General features: G+C 50.7%; 1 protein-coding gene across 1 annotated transcript in view; it reads right to left on the bottom strand.

The window, feature by feature from the left end:
* Nucleotides 1-21,326, bottom strand: part of SIM2 (SIM bHLH transcription factor 2) — a 52,330-nt gene that overhangs the window by 3,027 nt on the left and 27,977 nt on the right. The window contains exons 7-10 of the mRNA XM_030806313.1: nucleotides 17,180-17,286; nucleotides 6,030-6,177; nucleotides 4,324-4,492; nucleotides 2,583-2,991 (exon numbers count right to left, since the gene is read on the bottom strand). Coding sequence (XP_030662173.1) covers nucleotides 2,583-2,991; nucleotides 4,324-4,492; nucleotides 6,030-6,177; nucleotides 17,180-17,286 — 833 coding nt within the window. The remainder of the gene's footprint in view (nucleotides 1-2,582; nucleotides 2,992-4,323; nucleotides 4,493-6,029; nucleotides 6,178-17,179; nucleotides 17,287-21,326) is intronic.

Here is a 21,326-nt window from a genome sequence, read left to right as displayed (position 1 = left end):
TGCGGGGACAGGCGACACGTTAGAGGGCAGCAAGGGGCGCGGCCGCAGCCACCCCACCCCCAAGCCCCGGGCGCAGCCACCACCCCTCGGCCGCCCACGCGCTCCACCCGCTGGGTCGCTGTCGCCTTCCCCCGCCTTAGTCTAGGCCGTGCTGTCCAATCTCAGGACGCGACCTGAAATGTTCCAGGAGCCGCGTTACAAAGCAGAGAAACAGGTGGAATGCCTGTTAAGTAATATACTTTAATGCAACATATCCAAAATGCTATCTCAATGTGCAATCAGTGTGAAACAATTATTGGGACATTTTCTTTTCTTTTTTTTTTTTTTTGGTACTGAGATGCAGAGCACAGGTCACACCTGCCTCACTGCACTAGCCACATTTCCATGTTCAAGACCACACGGGGTCGGTGGCTACCTGATTGGACGGCAGAGGTCTAGAGGCCACCAGGGGCCCTGGTGTTGGAGGGCCCCTGTCTGCTCTGATTTCTTCTGCCCGCCCCTCAGTGGAGAGGGGTGGTAACCACCCTGATCGGTTTCGCCGTGTCATAATGAAAAATAACCACTCCCATCTACTCAGTCCGATGCCCTGACATTAAGTACATTAAGTAGCTCCCTGGCTTGTGTGTGTGTGTGTGTGTTTTTTTTTGTCTTTGTCTGTTTGTTTTTAAACACTATATGGCAACATTTGTCTTCTTTTAATACCAAAAAGACTAGGAAGCTGATCGCAAATTGCTCAAATTAGTACCTTTGGTCCACTTTTTATCAAGTGTGTGATAAGGAGATTGTTAACCTCTTTCACTTTTAAAATAGTGGTAAAAGTCAAATACCACGTGACAGCATTAGCCAGCTTCCGACACACAAATTCAAGTCAATCTCAAGTGGGTAATACTTTCAGCTGTTTTTAAAACCCTTTGCTTTGTCTTCCTTTGCTTGGATGTTCTGGAGATCCCTTCCTTGGTTATATGAGGGACCCAAGGTGTTCATGGGTATGGCAGATGCAAATCTAAGGGATCAGTGGCTCCTGGGACAGGCCGGGTCAAAAGGCAGGGGCCCTGGCCCTGGTCGCCAGTGTGGTCATTTCTAAGTTAGCTACTTCTAAAAAAACATGTCCTAGTGATTTTCAGAAAGGCAGCATTCTCCCATAATCTATCCCTCTTCTCAGATTTGGGAAGAAACGCTATCTCAGCCTCAAGTCACAATACAGAGCAAGAGATTCCTAGGATTTGCAGAAAAACCAGGATGAGGCCCAGAAGGAGCAGAGCCCTACTTGCCTCAAGAGAGGGGTGGGGGAACTTCCAAGCGCTCTCTTCTTTAATTCCTGCCTCTTTAAGCAGGGGCTGGTGTGCTGCTTTTCTGGGGCACATCATCATTTTTTTTTTTTTTTTTTTTTTTTTTTTTTTTTTTTGAGACAGTCTCACTCTGTTACCCAGGCTGGACTGCAGTGGTGTGATCTCAGCTCACTGCAACCTCCGCCTCCCGGGTTCAAGTGATCCTCCTGGCTCAGCCTCCAGAGTAGCTGGGATTACAGGTGCTCACCACCGTGCCCAACTAATTTTTGTATTTTTAGTGGAGATGGGGTTTCAGCATGTTGGCAGGCTTGTCTCAAACTCCTGACCTCAGGTGATCCACCCACCTTGGCCTCCCAAAGTACTGGGATTACAGGCGTGAGCCACTGAGCCCAGCCTGGGGCACAGAATCCTGATGTCACCTTCACCCACATTTTAGTGGCACTGCAGGAATCTGCACCATCTCAGTCTACACTCTGAGCGGCAGTTAGGTCTGGGTGCAACGGGAATACATGTCCTGCAGCTAAACCTCCGTCCCCACCTTCCACCTTCTGCCTGGGTTTGGTCCAGCGAGCAAACAGGAGTCAGTCTGCATCCTGGGGAGCTGGCGGTATCTTGCAGAGGACATCTGCTTGCCTGCCACCAGGAGAAGGTGAAAGGCCATTCCTTTCTGTTGAACCAGCATGTACAGGGCAGGCCCCTACTGTGTGTTGTGTCCTTGGGAGTAGGCACATCACAGCTTATGACTCCATTTTACAGGTGAAGAAACTGAGGCCTGGAGGGTTTGTGTTCTTTGCCCTGGGTTAGTGAGTGGCATTTCTGTCCCCAAGCCCACGAATTTCCACCATAGTTTTCCCCACTTCCAAAACTGGCATGGGAAAATAGCCAATAGGCTGTTTGTCTCAAATATTCACTTCTGGATGGAGTGGAAAGGAGTCTTGCAAAAGAAATGCAGCTGGGGTGTTCTCAGCACACGGGAGCTGGTTTTGAAAATCACTGTCCCCCTTTGGGTCGTGAATGTGGCCAGGATTTACGTGAAGGCCGGATACTCAGTTTTCCTTTGCCCTTTATACTGTCACTAGCGCCCCCGAGGCAGGCAGACTGCCATTTCTCACTCTGGAGGAGCGCCTGCATTGAGAGCAAGACAGCACAGCAAGCCCTACTTAGAAGCAGAAAGAGGGAAAGTTTGCCCAAAGCGTGAGGGTTCTGTCTCCATCTGCCACCCAGCGCCACGGCTGCTTTGGCCCCTGGCCGTGCCCAGTCCTCCCACCTTCCCCATGAGCAGACCTGACCCACCTTCGTAGCTTGGCACCAGGCTGTGCCTAGCAGTGTTCGCCGGTGGCTCTGGAGGATTTTTAGCTGGAGACGAGCTGCTAGGCACTAGGGGGTTGGCATAATGCCACTGGCATTCACCGCTGGCTGGCAGTGTGCTCAGGAAAAAGCGTGCCACCTCACAAGGGGATCCTTGGGGCTGCCCGAACTTGGCCGGCAACATTGGCTTTTTGCTGCTGAAGACGTGAGAGTCCAGAGGGAAGTGTCCGTAATGGTAGGAGAAGGGCAGGCTGTAGGGTGGCGCGTACAGAAGGTCACTACTTTCTGAGTGGAGCTGCGGTTCCGGAGGAGCAGGAGCGCTTGCAGGGGGACTGGCTCTCCAGTTTCCGAGCTGGCCGCATTCCAGTTTGTCCATTTGGAACGAGCTGTATTGCTGCATGGCAAAGAAGATGGATGAAGGGCCGGCGAGGGGCCAGCAGGAAGCTGCCTTCCGGCCCTGCAAGAACCGTCCCGACGGGGCCCAACCCCATCCAAGGGCTGCCCTACCCTCGCCACCACTGCAAGGTCCCACTGGGGACAGGCACACAGCAAGCGATACCCCAGTGACCTGCTCCCAGGGTGGAAAGAGATCCCCCACCCCGAGCTAACAACACATCAGACACACATGGACTCTTTCTTTCCCTTTCTTTCTCTTTCTTTCTTTCTTTCTTTCTTTCTTTCTTTCTTTCTTTCTTTCTTTCTTCTTTCTTTCTTCTTTCTTTCTTCTTTCTTTCTTTTCTTTCTTTCTTTTCTTTCTTTCTCTTTCTTTTCTTTTTCTTTTCTTTCTCTTTCTTTCTCTTTTCTTTCTCTTTCTCTTTCTTTCCTTCCTCCCTTCCTCCCTCCTTTCTTTCTTTCTTTCTTTCTTTCTTTCTGTTTGTTCGTTCCTCCCTCCCTCCCTCCCTCCCTTCCTTTTCCTTCTTTCTTTTTTTTTGTCATAATGTGGAGGCCGTGACATTCAACTGGTCTATCTGCTAATGACCACGTTACCAAAGTTCAGTTGGCACAGAACAGTCAGAGCACTTTTTTTTTGTTTTGTTTTGTTTTGTTTTTGTGATGGAGTCTTGCTCTGTCGCCCAGGCTGGAGTGCAGTGGCACTGTCTTGGCTCACTGCAACCTCCACCTCCCGGGTTCAAGCGATTTCCCTGTCTCAGCCTCCTGAGTAGCTGGGACTACAGGCGCGAATTTTTGTATTTTTAATAGAGATGGAGTGTCATCATGTTGGCCAGGCTGGACTCAAACTCCTGACCTCAGGTGATCCACCTGCCTCGGCCTCCCAAAGTGCTGTTATTACAGGCATGGGCCACCATGCCCAGCTGACAATTGCTATTTCTGAGAGCTCACAAACTACTTTTTTAAAAAGAGGGAGGGCTTTCATTTTTAAAATGCTGCAGAAATACAGTGGACTGGTATTCTAACCCACCAGTCTAGAATCTAACCCGTGGATTCCAACCCGTCAAGCCCATTAGAATCTAACCCATGGATTCTAGTGGGCTGAAGTGCCTTTCCAATTTAGTCTTCTGTTTCCTAAACTTGACTAGCCCACTGGGATGTCAGCCTGCCCCCAGCTGTCACTACTGTGTAGACAGGACATCCCAGAGGGACCTTGCTCCGCGGCAGGGAGATCCCTGCTGTGCGATGAGAGGCTCCCCTTTCCTTAACGTGTCCGGGTATCCCGAACCCCTAGGATAGATGTCAGCACCCCAGAACTGCAGGACGTGCGTGTTACCTGTGGGGGGTAAGGGTTTGTTCTCAGCTTTGTCTTCATCTTGGTATTTTTGGGTTTCGCTAATTTCCTAGTTTCTTGTGAGGTAGACAAGGCGGTCCTCCAGGAGTCCTGGGACTTGGCAGTGGACACCTGCTCCAGGGACAGCTGAAGTTCCTTGTATTCGATCTCCCTGGAAGGCGAGAGTGGGCCGAGTCATGTCTAGCAGGCGCTGGAGGCCGAGCAGCTTCCCTGGCCCCAGCCCTTGGGCAAGGCATTCTCAGCGCTCCAGTGTGTCTCTTCACTGGGGTTGGCTGTGGATGGGATTTGAGACAAGGCCAGCTCACCCTCATTATAAAAGCCATCTGCAGCCCCAGGCTGGGCCACCCCAGGAAATGCTGAGCCAGGTCAGAGCTCTCTCCAGTCCAATAAAGCCCCAGACACATTCCTGGGGGAGGCCGTGGGCCACTAGGAAAGCCATCAAGGGAAAAAGAGACAGGCAGAAATACCATTGATCAGGTCCACCTGCATCCAACATGCACACCTGTGGCCCAGCTGCCTCTCCAGTTAGCACCCCAGGAGGCAAGAGTCCGGGACCCTTCACAGGTCTGGGAGCCTGACCACCAGGTTTGCGCATTCTCACATCGGGGGCCCATCTCTGCCCTGAAGAAGCCACTCAGCAGGGTCATGTTCGCACAAGGAGAGGTCGACCTGGAGAACCAGCCCACACATTTGCTCAGGAAGAATAACTAAAGGGCTAAACTGTTTTCTCCCTGACAGTTTTGTCAGAATCACTTGACTTCTAAGGCACACAGTCATTCTATGAACAAACCTAGAGCCTAAATCCTCACCCCATATGAAGTGCAAATGAGAACCCTTTTCATCATGGGGCTGGTGGCACGGCAAGGGTCAGAGCCTGGAGCAAGGTGATGTAATGTACAATAGCTATGGTGGGCGGAAAGTAATATATGGCCCCAGATAGACATCTGTCCTATTGCTTCTAATGGCCTTAAAAGTATTTGCAGGCTGGGCACTGTGGTTCATGCCTGTAATTCCAGCACTTTGGGAGGCTGAGGTGGGAGGATCACTTGAAGCCAGGAGTTCAAGACCAGCCTGGGCAACATAGCAAAACCCCGTCTCTACAAAAACATATATTTTTTTAATTTACAAAAAAAAAAAAAAAAGCATTTGCGACTGAACTTGACCTTCTGGAGTGTTTAAAGGACCAAATATTCACCATGATTTATTTGCAACAGGCTCTATAGGAAGACAGGTAAAAAATGGGATATTTCCTGTCTCAGACAGCAGGAGCATCTAAGATGACCTAAAGGCTTACAGGCATGGATAGCACAAGTTTGTATTCTTGATCGGGGGTGTGCACCCTCTTTGCACCCTATTCAGGATGGGGGGCATCACCACCCGCCCCCATGCTTCTCACTAGGCTCTGTGATGGGATCCTAAGCTATGCCCAGGGCAGGCCGCCTCCTCCTGGCTCCCCCTGCAGCCTAGCACTTGGCTTTCACCGCTGAGCATAGAAATAGTTTGGACCTTCCAAAATGACCGGATCGCTAAAAAAAAAAAAAAAAAAAATTAAAAAAAAAAAAAAAAAAAACAGGAGACAAATGAACAGTTTGAGAAAGAGAGAAAGAGAGATGGTGCTTATTGGAGCCATCTGATGTGGGACAGGGAAGAGAAAAGAGCAAGGAGAGAAACAAATACGTGTGACTTACGTGAGTACATAATTGACACTCACGATGCAGTGGGGCCGGGACGAGCGGCTGTTGTGCACCACGGTGGCGTAGCTCTGCACCCACACCCAGCCGCCCCGCTTGGACAGCAGCCGGTAGTACTTGGTGGTGACCTGGCCCTTCACCAACACTGCAAGCACAAGGTGACATGAGTCCTTAGATGCTTCGCAGGCCCCACCTCTGGGATGCTGCCCCCAGTGGTGACCTACGTCCCAAGGACCCCTCTGAGAACTTGACAAAGGGGGCAAGCTTTCTCCGCTGGCGGGTGCATGTCTGTGTGCGTCTCGTGCGTGCACACGCACACACACACGCGCACATACATGTGCACATAGGAATTTTGCCTTCCACTTCAAGGAGTTCCCACCCGTTAAGAACTCTCATTTAACAGTCATTGCTTCCATTGAGGGAAACATTAGCCACCAAAGTTTGTACCTGGCAGAATGAAAACATTGAATCTGCTTTTTAGTTTTCAAAATGCCACAATTATGTTTTAATCCCCAAATCCTTAATGGGGAGGGGCAGTGAGTGATGTAGTTATTTACACAGACTAGTCAAGTGCATTCAACCAAGTGTCAAGCTGTTGCTGATGTTTGCTGTTCAGGAACATGAGGGTATTCACAGTGAAACGGTTTGTTACTGTGTTGCCATTTATATTTTCTTCCCATTAATCCCAGTTTTCCTTGGGCCCATTAATTTGCTATGTTGTTTATGTAGGAAGGACCTCTACTTGGCTACAGAGTTCCTGAAAATTGGGCCTATGGGCCTGTCTTCTATGCTTGGGTGCAAACTCCAGGCTGCTAAGCAGCTCAGCCAAAGCCTTGGTGCACCCATAAACCACAATTCCACCTCACTGCCTTCCAGGAGGCAGGTGGGGGAGGAAAGTGCCAGAACCCACAGGTGGGCAGTGGAGAGGTGAAGCTTCTCCAGGGAAGAGGAGATAGCACAAGTCTAGAAAGACACCCTTGGATGTCTGGGTCCTCAGCTCCAGAACATTCCTGCTTCTCAAGGCAGGACTGGCCCCTGGACTAACTAGCAGCTGCCTGAGCAGAGATTTGGGGGGTGGCCAAAGGGGCTGAGCCTGTGACTGCACCAGCTAGGGCTGAAGGAAACTCCCGAAGGCGCATATCCAACAAAAATGCAGCCTTTGAGGCTCATATGCAGCAAAAATTCAGCCTTCCTATCATACCACTAGGCAAAGCCCCCAGTCTCTGCCCAAACACTCCTGGGCTCTCTGTGGCCCTTTACGGTTCCTTTTCACCGTGCAGATGGCTCTTTCTCATCCACATCAAAATATTTTGGTGCAAAAGAAAACGCTGCACGGAGTTATTCACCTTAACATATAAAGGGTTCGTACAGATTGATAAAAACACAAAGACCCTAAAAGCAATATAGGCAAAGAACATGAACAATAATTCATCAAAGAATAAATATAATGGGCAAAATGATGAACAAATGCCCAACTCCCTTGTTTAACTCAAAGGCAGATCCATCCATCAGATCAACAGACATTAAAATAGAAGCAAACATTGTATGATTCCTTTTGTATGAATTGTCCAGAATAGGCACCTCCACAGAGTCCAAAAGCAAATGAGTGGATGCCAGGGGCTGAAGCACGAGGGGGACTGGAGTGACAGGCTCCTTTTGGGATGATGAAAACGTTCTGGAATTAAAGGTGATAGCTGTTCAACACTGTGACTATAACTAAAAAACACTGAAAATGGTGAGAAAGGTGAATTTTATCTAAAAAAAAAAAAAAATGAAAGGCCAACAGGTGACACTGGCTAATCTATGGTGAGTGGCATTTTTTCTTTCTTCTTTCTTTCTTTCTTCTTTCTTTCTTTCTTTTTCTTCTTTCTTTCTTTCTTTTCTTTCTTCTTTCTTTTTCATTTTTTTTTTGAGACAGAGTCTCTCTGCGTTGCTCAGGCTGGAGTGCAGTGGCATGATCTTGGCTCACTGAAACCTCTGCCTCCTGGATTCAAGCAATTCTCCTGTCTCAGCCTCACCAGTTTTGCCAGGTTGGCCAGGCTGGTCTCAAACTCCTGACCTTAAGTGGTCCGCCTACCTTGCCCTCCCATAGTTTGCCATTATGGCAAACTATGCAGCCATTACAGGCGTGAGCCAGGGCACCTGGCCCAGTGAGAGGCGTTTTCATGTGTGATGGAAGGATGAGTTGGTGGAAAGCAGTCTGATAGCTCACACCCTCTGACACAGATTTCGCTTCTAGGAATTGATCCTGTGGAACTTGTGAGCAAGTCTGTGTGTGCAAACACAGACTTACGTACAAAGGGTTTCATTGCAGTATTGCTGGAAATTCAGGGAAAAGGGGTGGGGAGAGACTTAACTGTTCAACAGTAGGGAAAAGAGTAAATACATTATGGCAAACTATGCAGCCATTAAAATGATGATTAATAAGAAATTGTAATATTATGGGAAATGTGTCTGATACAATGTTAACAGAAGAAAAGACAAGATTCAGAAATGTGTCAAGTATAACCGTAATTATGAAAAAGCGCACACACCACCCCCTCCAACAAACTGTGTGATGCTGGACAAGCTACCAACACCCCTGTGACTCAATTTCCTCATTTATTAAAAAAGCATAATCAGTCCTTACGTCATATAGTTGTTGAAAGATTAGATGATCTATTTGAGGACTTAGAACGCTGGCAGACACAGCTGAAGGGCTCAATACAGATTAACTCTTATCTGACTGAAAATGACAGATAATTTTCACTTTCTTCTTTTCAGCTTTCCTTGACTTTCTAAATTTCCAACAAGGAGGAGGTTTAACCAGAATGAAATGTTTTTGTTTTTTACATGGGAGAGAAGATTGTGGGGCTTGGGAGGCAGGAATCCAGTCTCCATCAAGCCCCACCACTCCGTCAGGATGAACCTGGGGACATGAGGCAGTGCTGCTGCGTAACAAGCATGCCACCAGCTGGAGAGAGGCCTCTCCGGGACCATGCAGAGAGCAGCGCTTTTCTGCCAGGCTTAACATCTGCATCTCAACCGACTCGGATCGCTGCTGAAGGGTATAGGCAAAGGCCGTGGCAAAGAGAGAAGCCTGACAATGCTTCTCCTTTGGGGATTTGCTTCTCTAACGAAAAGATACATGGTGTCTACTTCCCGCTCATTTCACAGGATTGCCTCATTCTACCCCCACTACAACAGTGGGAGGTCGGAGGTGGGCAGCACCAGGAAACTGGGGCCAACAGAGCTTGAGGGCACAGCTGGAGTCCATCCCAGGTGTCCTCAAAGTGGCAGCTGTGGGAGGAGGGAGCAGCGGCCTCTGGAATGTTCTCTATAGCTATTAGGTTGGTATAGAAGTACTTGCGATTTTTGACATTACTTTTTTTTGGAGACGGAGTCTCGCTGTGCCACCCAGGCTGGAGTGCAGTGGCATGATCTCGGCTCACTGCAACCTCCGCCTCCCAGGTTCAAGTGATTCTCCTGCCTCAGCCTCCCGAGTAGCTGGGATTACAGGCACCCACGACCACACCCGGCGAATTTTTTTGTACTTTAGTAGAGATAGGGTTTCACTATGTTGGCCAGGCTGGTCTCTAACTCCTGACCTCATGATCTGCCTGCCTTGGCCTCCCAAAGTTCTGGGATTACAGGCGTGAGCCACCGCGTCTGGCTGCCATACTTTCAAAGTAATACATTGAATAATACGTATGGGGGTGAGGTGGGCTCACCTTTTAAGGGAGACTTGGCCAATTTGTTTATGGTCCAAAATAACCAAGAGATGCAACAGGCTCAGCCTGAGGATCCGTCCACGGATTTCAAGAGGACAAGTGTTCGCTAAGCTCTTCAACCTCAAAATCTACTCAAGCCCTTAGGAATATGGCCCCATGCTTTTTTTTTTTTTTTTTTTTTTTTTTTTTTGAGACAGGGTTTTGCTCTTTCACCCAGGCTGGAGTGCACTGGCACAATCTCGGCTCACTGCAACCTCCATCCCCTGGGTTCAAGCGATTCTCCCTGCCTCAGCCTCTTGAATAGCTGGGATTACAGGTGAATGCCACCACGCCAGGCTAAGTTTTGTATTTTTTAGTAGAGACAGGGTTTCACCATGTTGGCCAGGCTGGTCTCAAACTCCTGACCCCAAGTGATCTGCCTGCCTTGGCCTCCCAAAGTGGACATTGAAATGTTTTAATAATTGCACATGGCCTGTGTTCTCTTTGTGGTCTGGGCTTGGCCCATTCTGGGCAGGAGCCTCCCTAGAGAGCTGGGTGAAATTCTCAACAACCTCGGAAGAACAGCCATGTGGACATCATGGTTCTTCCAAACCACGGAGAGCCCAGTGTCCCATGACACAAACTGTCAGGTTTACTGACACTGATCCCTTCTCCACCTATGCACCAGGCTGTCCTCAGCCCACCCTGAGGGTTTGGGTCAACAGACCACAAGCCTTTGCCAGCTCCCCCTACGTACAAGAAAAAGTCTCCCAAACATGAAACAAAGAAAGCGGGGAGGCAGAGCTTGGCTTCCCTGAGGCCAGGCTGGAGCCTGGTGCCTTTATTCAGCCACCTCAGGTGGTGGGTGAGGTGTGGGGTGGGAGGGTCACAGTGGTTCCATTTATGATGATCCTGTGTTCACTTTTCTTTACAGAATGTTCTGGGGCTGGGTGTGGTGGCTCACGCCTGTAATCCCAACACTTTGGGAGGTCAAGATGGGATGATCACTTGAACACAGGAGCTGAAGCCCAGCCTGGGCAACATAGCAAGACCTCATCTTTACAAAAAAAATTTAAAATTTCGCTGGGTATGGTGGTACATGCCTGTAGTCCCAGCTACTCAGGAGGCTGAGGCAGGAGGATCACTTCAGGCCAGAAGTTCAAGGTTAGGGTGAGCTCCAACCATGCTACTGTACTCCAGACTGGGTGACAGAGTGAGACCCTGTCTCTAAAAAATAAAAATGAAGAAAGAGAGAAAGAAAGAAAGAAAGAAAGAAAGAAAGAAAGAAAGAAAGAGAAAGAAAGAAAGAAAAGAAAGAAAGAAAGAAGAGAAAGAAAGAAAGAAAAGAAAGAAGAAGAAAGAAAGGAAAGGAAGGAAGGAAGGAAGGAAGGAAGGAAGGAAGGAAGGAAAAGAAAGAAAGAAAGAAAAAGAAAAAGAGAAAAAGAAAGAAAAGAAAGAAGGAAAGAAAGAGAAGGAAGAAAGGGAAGGAGGGAGGGAGGAAGGAAAGGAAAAGAAAGGAAAGGAAAGGAAAGGGAAGTAGGGAAGGAAGGGAAGGAAGTTAGTTCTGGGGAATATTGTGGCACAGCTCTGACTTCACGAGCTCACCTGGTGACACCCAGACCACACCGACATGACGCCCGCATGCCCCCTTCTCTGGTCCGAGGTGCCCCCTCGCCTGACCTCTGCAAACCTGTGCTCCCTGAAGCCTGTGCTGCTGGCCCTGTTCTTCCTCACGAAGCTCGAGTTTCTGGAGGCTGGGAGTTCTTTCTCTTTCGGGGCTGCGATTTCTTCAGCCCCTGTGGACTCTTGCTCCCGGTGAAGATAATATTCTGAAGAATGTGTGCAAACCATCGGGCTGCCTGGTCCTCCCAGACCACCGCCTTTTACCTCCAATCAGGCCTCTGCAGAGCCCTTGGCACTGACTCCAGAGATTCCTGGCTTTTGGCCACCGGTGTGGGGAAAGCAAGGCCTTAGAAGAGGGGACAGTGACCTCACTCAGGTCCTGGCTGTTGGCAGCTGTCTGCTTTGTTCCTGCTCTCGGTGACGTCACCCACTGCCCACGACAGATGCGTCTGGGCATCTCACTGTGAGGAGTCCTGAGGGGCCCGGGCGGGGGTTGCTGTCACTGCTGGCTACCTCCAGCTACACTCGGTTGTGGCAGATGGAAGGGAAGCTGGCAGGCTGCCTGTGTCCCTGCATCCCTCGGGCAGCCACAGGGCCAGCTCTAGCTGATGGAATTGAAAGACTTGAGTCCCAGGTCTGCAGTGGCCACAGTGGGGACCCTGGTGGGACCTGGGAGGGCAGGAGGCTCGAATAGGGAGTCTGGCCTCACCGCCCTTCCCTCAAGCCAGGCCCTGAGCTGGGCTGTCAGCCACCAAAGCACTGTGTGACAGGACTAACAAGTCCCATTTCAAAATGAGGCCTCCCACCTTCTCAGCTTCTCCCCTGTCCTCCCCAAGTCAGCCTCTCCAGCTATAATATGGGAAGGGTCTCTCCCCACAACTTGAGTGAGGATACGGACATATTAAGGAATGACCTAGTTCAGGGCTGAATTGTGCCCGCCAAGATTTCTATGTTGAGGTCCTAACCCTCAGTCCCTCAGCCTGTGACTGTAGGTGGGGACAGGGCCTTTAAAGAGGTAATTACGGTAACATGAGGTCATCTGGGTGGGTCCTAATCCAATATGAAAAGTATCCTTAGCAGGGGAGGAGGTTAAGACACAGACCAGCACAGAGGGACGACCCTGCGAGGACACAGGGAGAGGGAGGCCTCAGGAGAAACCAACCCTGCCAATGCCGCCGGGGCTGTGAGGAACTAAATGTTTGTGGTGCTTTGTTATGGCGGCCCCGGGACACTAAGACAGTCCCCAAGTCCCCATCAGGACCCGAACACCACAAGACAAAAGCATCGTCCAGACCAGAGGTCCCTTGGTTGGGACTCTGTGGGGCCAAGCAGCAGTGGGGCACATCTGCCCGAGAGGAGAGGCAGCAGCCATTGGTACAAAGCCAGGAGTGGAGACAGAGCTGGAGAGCGTGGGGGATGGGCTTCCCTCAGCCCTCACACAGCAGGGGCGTGGGTGTGAGGATGCTCCTGTCAGCCAACAGGGATCCCCAGAGAGAGGCATGGCCTGTGTAGACAAGGGAAAGATGACAGACGGGGCTGGGAAGGGAGAAACTTGTGGAAGGTTAGAACAGAGAACATCTTCACACAGCCTGGATGAAGGCCCAGCAGGGAGGAAGCTGAGGAGAGGCTGTGAAGACATTGGCCTTGCTCTGGCCCAGCCACATCAACTGGCCTGACCTTTTCTCCCCCACTGAGGCCTTTCTTTGGCAGGGCCCACCCTGACCATGTTGGGGGTAAGCCAGGAAATCAAGGCCCCCTGAGAGCAGCCCTCCAGCCACTGACTGACAGGCACAGGGGTATCAATACCTCAGCTCACTCTCCCCTCTGCTTGATGACACTGGCTCTGGGGTATCCCCAGGGTTGAGCGCCAGCCTCCCATGGCTGTAGCCAGTGGACAACACCCTTTGTGGCTCCTTCTCTTCCCTGGCTCACTCCTCACTCCCCTGGCCATGTCTAGTCACTGTCCAAATCAACCACTGCACTTCAACTCCAGGCTCAGAGGCAGCTTCTGGAGTTTCAGGAAATCAAACAGGTGCCACCCAGCCCTGGGGATGGAGAGGCAGGAACAGGAGGCCTGGGGTTGGCCCCTCTGGCCCAGGTTCTGCACCTGGGAAGAAGAGTGAGGCTTCCACAATCACAAAGCTTCATACCATGAAGACCTCGACTCTGAGGACCCTGCTTGGAGTTGACTGTCTTCCCAGAGAGTTCTAGCTTTGGAGAGGCGTGTGACATTCCAGTTGAGTGCTCTGAGGGGAGGCTGCTGCTCAGCCCTGCAGGTGGTTCCCATGCTGGAACCAGAGAACTCCCCATCATCTGAGACTGTCCTTGTTGCTACTTCCTGTCAAAGCTGCCAGGGGAAACTGAGGCAGGCACACTCATGGTGAACTCCAAGACCACACCAGCCCCCTGGCCTGGCTGGGGTGCACTCTTTCCTGGTCATTTCTCTAGCACAGCTAAGGTCAGAGTCACAGGACAGTAGCAATCACTGTCAATCTTGCTATTTTGTTTTCTTTGAATTACCAATTCTGGCTCATTCGGAAAAGAAAGCCATGCCCCATCTAATTTCTAAACACCCCCACCTTTTCAGCCTGTCTCTTGGGAGCCTGTGACTGCCTGCCCTTTCAGAGTCCCCTTGGACAACTTCAATATCTGGAAACTTCCTGTGAGATAAAGTGGCTTCATCATAGAAACCACAGGAGACCCCTCAAATAAAATCACCTTGTGGGTCTGGTGACCCAGGCAAGCTCAGGAGGGCTGGAATCCTACAGAACAGCCACCAGCCCACATCTCCAAGGTTAAGCCCCGTGGTGTGGTGTGGTGGTGATGGCTGACAGCACGAGAGCCAACGGGCTGGACTTTGGTCCTGCCCCAGCTCCACTGCTGCCCTTGGGCAAGTGGCCCCTGAGTCTCACCCTGATCACCTGGGAAAAGGGCACGAGAGGGACACAGCTCCCCAAACTGCCTGCAGGTCAGAGTCTATAAGTGAAAACATCCACCCATGATGGACACAGAGGAGCCACTGACTGAGCATCACTGTGGCCTTCGTTACTGTTCCAAAGCAAAAGGGGGAAAAAATTCCCTGCTTCGGGCCAGGCGTGGTGGCTCAAGCCTGTAATCCCAGCACTATGGGAAGCTGAGGTGGGCGGATCACGAGGTCAGGAGATTGAGACCATCCTGGCTAACATGGTGAAACCCCGTCTCTACTAAAAATACAAAAAAAATTAGCCGGGCTTGCTGGCGGGCCCCTGTAGTCCCAGCTACTTGGGAGGCTGAGGCAGAGGAATGGCTTGAACCCGGGAGGTGGAGCTTGCAGTGAGCCGAGAGCGTGCCACTGCACTCCAGCCTGGGCGACAGAGCAAGACTCCGTCTGAAAAAAAAAAAAAAAAATCCTTGCTTCCTGGGTTAGCCAGGCAGTGTGAGATAAAATACATGGTATTTAAAAAGAAGACTTTTGTCTAGGTGCAGTGGCTCACACCTGTAGTCCCACTTGAGGTCAGGAGTTCAAGACCAGCCTGTCAACATGGCGAAACCCTGTCTGTACTAAAACTACAAAAATTAGCCGGTCATGGTGGTGGGCACCTGTAATCCCAGCTACTTGGGAGGCTGAGGCACGAGAATTGCTTGAACCCAGGAGGCCGAGGCACAAGAATTGCTTGAACCCAGGAGGCCGAGGCTACGGTGAGCTGAGATCATGCCACTGTACTCCAGCCTGGGCAACAGAGCGAGACTCCATCTCATAAAAAAAAAAAAGAGAGAGATTTTTGATTCCCTGTTTTCTGTCTCTGTGCTTACAGGCCTAATTTCCTGCCTTTCGGCCTGCTGTGAAGAGCAACTCTTCTCTTACTGTAATTCAGGGGTGTGCTTTAAACTCCCCAGCATTCTCCTGCCTCCATGGAAGGGGGCTCCAGACCCCCCAGGGCTGGGGCTTTCCCTTAGAGCAGCTGGTCAGCCCCTCCGCCCCAACAGTGGCAGGGGGAGCATGTGGAGGTGTGAGCCCTCACCTTCGCTCTCCAAGTCCCAGACTGTTATAGGGCACAGCACAGCTCTATGCCCTCGAGGCAAATGCCTCTCCCATCTCTCAACTGCTGTTGCTACTTCAGAGCCCCCTCCACTCTGCTCTTCACACCTGTCTGCTCAAGTCTCCTGGATATCTCATTCTAGAATTGACATACCGTACCCAGTTTGCACAAGAAAACTTTCTAGCTCCCATATTAGTGACACCAACTGAGAAGTTCCATCCGAACACTAAGCAGTTGCTTCTCTACCAAGCTTGGTCTCCAGAATGACAGAGATGGTTATGAGATCATGATTTGGTCTTTAACAAAAGACAGAAAAGGGTTGTTCACACCTCTAAGTCTCCACATGAGTCAAGGAGCAAGGAAGAAGCCATCTGTGCCTGCCCAGCCATAAGTCCTGGTTGTCACGGGTTTCTGTCTGTAGAGACTTGGAGGGGCGGGGGAAGAGCAACAGCGACACCCTGGGAGTATCGAGTTCCTGGGTCCCAGTCCACACCGAACCCAGCACACCACGAATCTGTGGACCTAATAGCCTGCGGGCCTGCCGTCCACCTCCCACTCGGCACTGGCAACCAGTCCTCTAACGTCCCTGAGCCAACAGAAGGCAGAGCAAGAACAGAGGACATGCCATCTGGGCCACACTGCAGAAGACCCAGCTCCTCTAACTGTCTGCACCCTGTTATAAAGCACCCCGACCGGCCATGGGCGTGGCAGGGCTGGACAGCAGGAGGATGAGGCATTCCACTCCATCCAAATTAGTCTTTGCCTCCATTTGGATTCTAAAAGTGTATGGCCGGGTGCAGTAGCTCATGCCTGTAATCCCAGCACTTTGGGAGGTGGAGACAGATGGATCACCTGAGGTCAGGAGTTCGAGATCAGCCCGGCCAACATGGTGAAACCCCGTCTCTACTAAAAATACAAAGATTAGCCAGGCGTGGTGGCACGCACCTGTAATCCCAGCTACTTGGGAGGCTGAGGCAGGAGAATCGCTTGAACCCGGGAGGCAGAGGTTGCAGTGAGCCGAGTTCATGCCACTGCACTCCAGCCTGGGTGACAGAGCAAGACTCTGTCTCAAAATAATTTTTTTTTAATTTAAAAAAAGTAAAAGTGTCACTTCTTTCAACATTTCAGTGACTAGAGCATCCCCCTCTATATCCCAATGTTCCCAAAGTGCCTCTGTTGGCAAATCAAATCGGTGTTTGTTCACCCTGTCCCAAGGTGACCTCTCCCATTGTGGAACGGTGGCCTCCCTGGGCTTTCTCTAGCTGACTGGGGTGTAGCAGTCGGAGACAGGGCTCTGCGTGGGTTCAGCTCCCAGCTCTGCCACCTTCCAGCTGTATGAAGGTGGGCGAGCGGCTTAACCTATCTGGACCTCAGCATCCTCACTGGTAAAATGAGGATCATGACAATGAGGCCCTCCCTCACTGGGCTGGTAATGTATTTAGTCACTTAAACTTAGTGCCTGACAGCAGTAAGAGCTCCATAACCAGCAGTTCTTCCGCTGTCGTTGCTGTTATTCGCAAATGGTGTCCAGATCACAGAGTTTAGGTTCCACATCCACAATCTAGAACCCAGGCAACTTCCTGATCCTACACCTGCTAGAGTCTCCCTGAAAGGGTGCGCGTGGCTGCTTGAGAACTGACAACAGGCAGCCGTACTTAATCACGGGGTGGAGGAAGCCACATTTGAGGCTTGAGATTCAAGTGTGTATCATGGATGATTATTGCACCAACGAAAGGGACACGTCCCCCCAGCTCTGTCCTCAGCCCCTCCTCCCTGACCAGCTACCTCCCATGGCTGGGGTGGGCGTGCTACTTACAGAGATGGTGTGCATAGCGGAGGTGGAACACGTCGCAGCCGTGCACGTGATGGTATAGGGTCTTCTCGATCAGGTCCTGCGGCTCGTACCCCGTCACCTCGGTCACCCTGTGGGGGCACGGCGGCTCAGTGAGTTACACCACTCTGCAGACTGCCTTTCATTTAAACTAATATTGGTTTTGCCAACTAATCAAGTGCTAAAAGGTTCAGGCGGGAAATGTTGATTTTGGAAACAGAGAATGATCTTTTTTACAAGAAGCAAGTCTTTGAACTCTAGCCCGGTGCAGGATGTAGCACGATTCATAAACGGGAATGTTCTTCTGAAACCACCGGCTAAGAGAATGTTTGGAATGGCTTAAAATTGTAGCCTTTTTCGAAGTTCAGCTTATCGGGGAATGCTTACGAGTGGACTTTGATACTGATATTGTGAGAAAGCTGCTATGGTGACAAAGAACCCACTCTTGGAGGACTTTGGGGGGACGGTCCTGTGCGAATGTTTTTTATAAATTGTGGTAAAATATACATAATATAAAATTCTCCATGGTAACCATTTCTAGCGTACAATTCAGTGGTATTTGGAGCACTCACAATGTTGTGTAATAGGCATCACTGCCCCTTTCCAGAGCTTTCCATGATCCCAAACAGGCACTCTCTCCCCATTAAACACCAGCTCCCCACTGTCCCCTGCCCAGCCCCCAGTAGCCTCCCTTATACTTTCTGTCTCTAGGAATTTTTCTCTTCGAGAAAGTTCATATCCGTGCAATGGCACACCATGTGGCCTTTGGTGTGTGGCTTCTTTCACTCAGCATGATGTTTCCAAGGCTATCCATGCTGAGGCATGTGTCTGAACTTCATTCCTTCTTAGGACTGAATAAGTTCCTGTTTTATGTAGACACCACATTTGGTTCCTCCATCCCTCTGTCTGTGGACAGTTGTTTGCACATCTCGGCTACTGTGGGTGCGAGTGTTTAAACCTCTGTTGCACGCTAGACACTGTTGATTGGCACAGATGGTCTCAGGATGCTGCCGTTGGGTGATTCCCACTATTGGGAATTACAGAATAACTGGAGACCTTTAAAGCTCCTGTGAGGGGAGGATTGGTTCAGACCCCCCAGGACACAGGACAACGTCCTAAGATATTGTGACTAAAAGGAAAGCCTTAAGCTCTCTAGAGAAATGGAAGCATTTTCCCAGGGCTTATGTGACACAACCCCTTTGTGTTCTCATCAAGCCCTGGGCATATTAATTTCCCACTTCGGTTCTTTGAAGAAAAGTGGCTCTCAGTACCCAAGACCACATCATCACCCGCATCAGGATCGCTCTGGCCATAGGTGGAAGCTGCACGTGGCAACGATGGTTTCCCAGGCTTTGGGCAATGGGGCTGGGCACCATGTCCTCGAAGGAGGTGGTCCTCAACATCTTGGTGATAGATTTTCAAGAACAGATGAAAGAGAGAGGGATGAAGGGATTCCAAGGCAGGCGAGGCTATGGTGCAGAGTCAGTCCTGGGGGCCGGGTGAGGTCGGGGAAAGAGGGAGGGCTGGGACTGGGGGCCCTCCTTGCTAGGATAGGAGACGTTTGCTGTAAATTAAACTGAGAAACCTGACCTCATTTTCATTCTTTAGCCCGCTTCCCTTTCTGTTAAGATCTGCTCAAGCTTTGGGTCATAAATCTCGGAGAGCCTCCTGTTTCCCTGGAATCGTTCCCTGTTTGGTATCCTCATTTCCATGGTGTCCTTCTAGGATAGGAAGGAGACAGGGCTTGCAGTGGGGCGGGGGGTGGGGGTGGGGGGGCGCAGGGAGGGGGCCTTGCAGAGCCCAGAGCCATTCGGGGCTCAGGGGACTTGTCTAAGGGCCACCTAGAACTTCAAGCCCCATCAGAATCTAACTCTGTGTGTCAGGAAAATTGAGCCGTCTGGCTTCCCCCAAAAAGAAAACCAGGCATCTCTACAGTGTGGGGATGAAAGAGGCTTCCCAGACCCTTTGGATGCAAAGTTACAGAACAATGGCTCCAAACGTGTAAATGAATCAGAAACACATGTATTAAGTTTCTCATCAAAGTACACACTGGCTTTAAAAATTAAAGGGAAATGGAGGGGTTTGGCAGGGTGCCCTCCCGGTTTTTTCCAAGCCTCTAGTGTCTGAAGACCTGTCAGAGGGATCTGCCAAACCCCAAACATCGCTGTGTTCACCCATCCTTAGCAAAAGCATCAGCTCCAGTTTCAAAGAGAAATACCACAAAACCCTGATGAACCCAATTTCAGGTTACGGCGAGTTCAGTTGTGTCTGGGATTGTGCTGGGTGTGGTGCCAGACAGACCCATGACCACACTCGCTCCTGTGACTTGGGGCTGCTGGACCTCGGGCGAAGCCCTCACCTGGCTCCTGGGGTTTGGACTCAGAAGGGAGTCCCACCCTGTTTGGCCACTCTGCTGTCCTCCCAGGGCTGGGCCAGCCCAGGCCCCATCCCCTTGGTCACAGACTGACCGTGGTGACTGGGAAGGCCTCTGCGGCATTCTTCTGACCCCTTTCAGCCCCTCCCACGTGACTGCAGCTCAGAAAAGGCCTCAAGGCTTTGCTAGAAGCTTCCTGATATGGCAGGAACAACCAGAGATCTGGGAGAGGCAGGATGTCTCCTTCAAGACCACCAGCTTTCTTTTCTGTTCACTCCAGGGGTGCAGCCCCCACACCCTGAGACGCGGGAGCCCCCACTGGCGCTGCAAAGCCCCGTCCAGGCCCTGTCCAGGCCCCCTTCAGGCACAACCTCCTCTACCCTTGGCTGCCTTTCCAGGCAATGTGGATTGAACGGCTTGAAAAACCCTCAGGTCTCTCCTCTGGGGAGACCCCTTCTTTCCTGTTCTCGAGAATTCATCAGTCTCAGGGGTTTCCTAGAAGGACCAGAGGAAAACTAGGAGATGAAACAAGGGAGAAACCAGTCGGATCCTCCCAGAGGTCTCTGATAATGACCTTGGGCAGCTGATGTCCTTCCAGCCGCCTCTCAGAAGTGGCTCCCAAGTCAGAAAAGAGGGAGCAGAGGGGTCCACCCTGGCTGGGGCAGCTCAGCTGCCTTCTCTCCCTGCAGGGCCTCCCTCTGCATGGCAGGAAAATGGCATTTGTCACTCTTGGCCATACCCAGAGGTGCTGGCAGTTTTCCCCAAAGAAGGCTGCTTCCTCTCTGCTTGGAGTTTCCGGGAAGATGCTGTTGACCCTGCCACGCTCACCCTTGTCATTTCCCTGCCTCTGAGTGGTCCTGAAGGGCGTCGACAAGGAGTCAAACTGACTCCTGTCTTTATCTCTTGCCCCTAACCAGGAAGATTTGTTTTTTCTCTATAGAGCATCAGTAGATGGTTAAAATGATCAATTTTATGTGATATGTATTTTACTACAACTTTAAAAAGTGAAAAAGAAAAGCAAGCAGTAAATCCTGGCTTCTGGACATACAGAAAGCAAAATGTATCTCTCTTCCCCCTGCCAAAGACTCATCGCACGCACACCCCACGTCAGGAGCGGGGTCTCTGATAGCTTATTCCTGACTGCACAGCCAAGGAAACTACCTGCCAAGAACTAAAGTGGCCTTGCAGGTAAGAGACGCTTCACTGTTTCCAATGCTTCCGTCTATTACCTAATTTCATCTTTCCTAGCAGTGAGTGGGCAGGCTGCGCTGCTATTTTACAAATAAGAACATGGAAGAGGCCTGACTAGCCTGTGGCCTCAAGACTTGGGAGGGGTTTGATGGTTCCACAGCATGGACATGTGTCAAAGCCTCACGTTGTACCCCACAAACACCACAAAACCCTGAAAACCAAACGCAGTTAGCATTTGTCACTTAAAAATTCAATTCAATCTTAGGCTGGGCACAGTGGTTCACACCTGGAATCCTAGCACTTTGGGAGGCTGAGGCGGGCAGATCACCTGAGGTCAGGAGTTCAAGACCAGCCTGGCCAACATAGTGAAACCCCATCTCTACTAAAAATACAAAAATTAACTGGGCCTGGTGGTGGGTGCCTGGAATCCCAGCTACTTGGGAGGCTGAGGCAGAATCGCTTGAACCTGTGAGGCAGAGGTTGCAGTGAGCTGAGATCGCACCATTGTACTCCAGCCTGGGCAAAAGAGCAGAACTCTGTCTCAAAAAAATTAATTAATTAAAATTA

This window comes from Nomascus leucogenys, chromosome 25 (assembly GCF_006542625.1).
Source record: "Nomascus leucogenys isolate Asia chromosome 25, Asia_NLE_v1, whole genome shotgun sequence".
Lineage (NCBI taxonomy): Eukaryota > Metazoa > Chordata > Mammalia > Primates > Hylobatidae > Nomascus > Nomascus leucogenys.
Note: the sequence above shows the minus strand (reverse complement) of the source record. Positions and strands in the feature narration are given on the sequence as shown.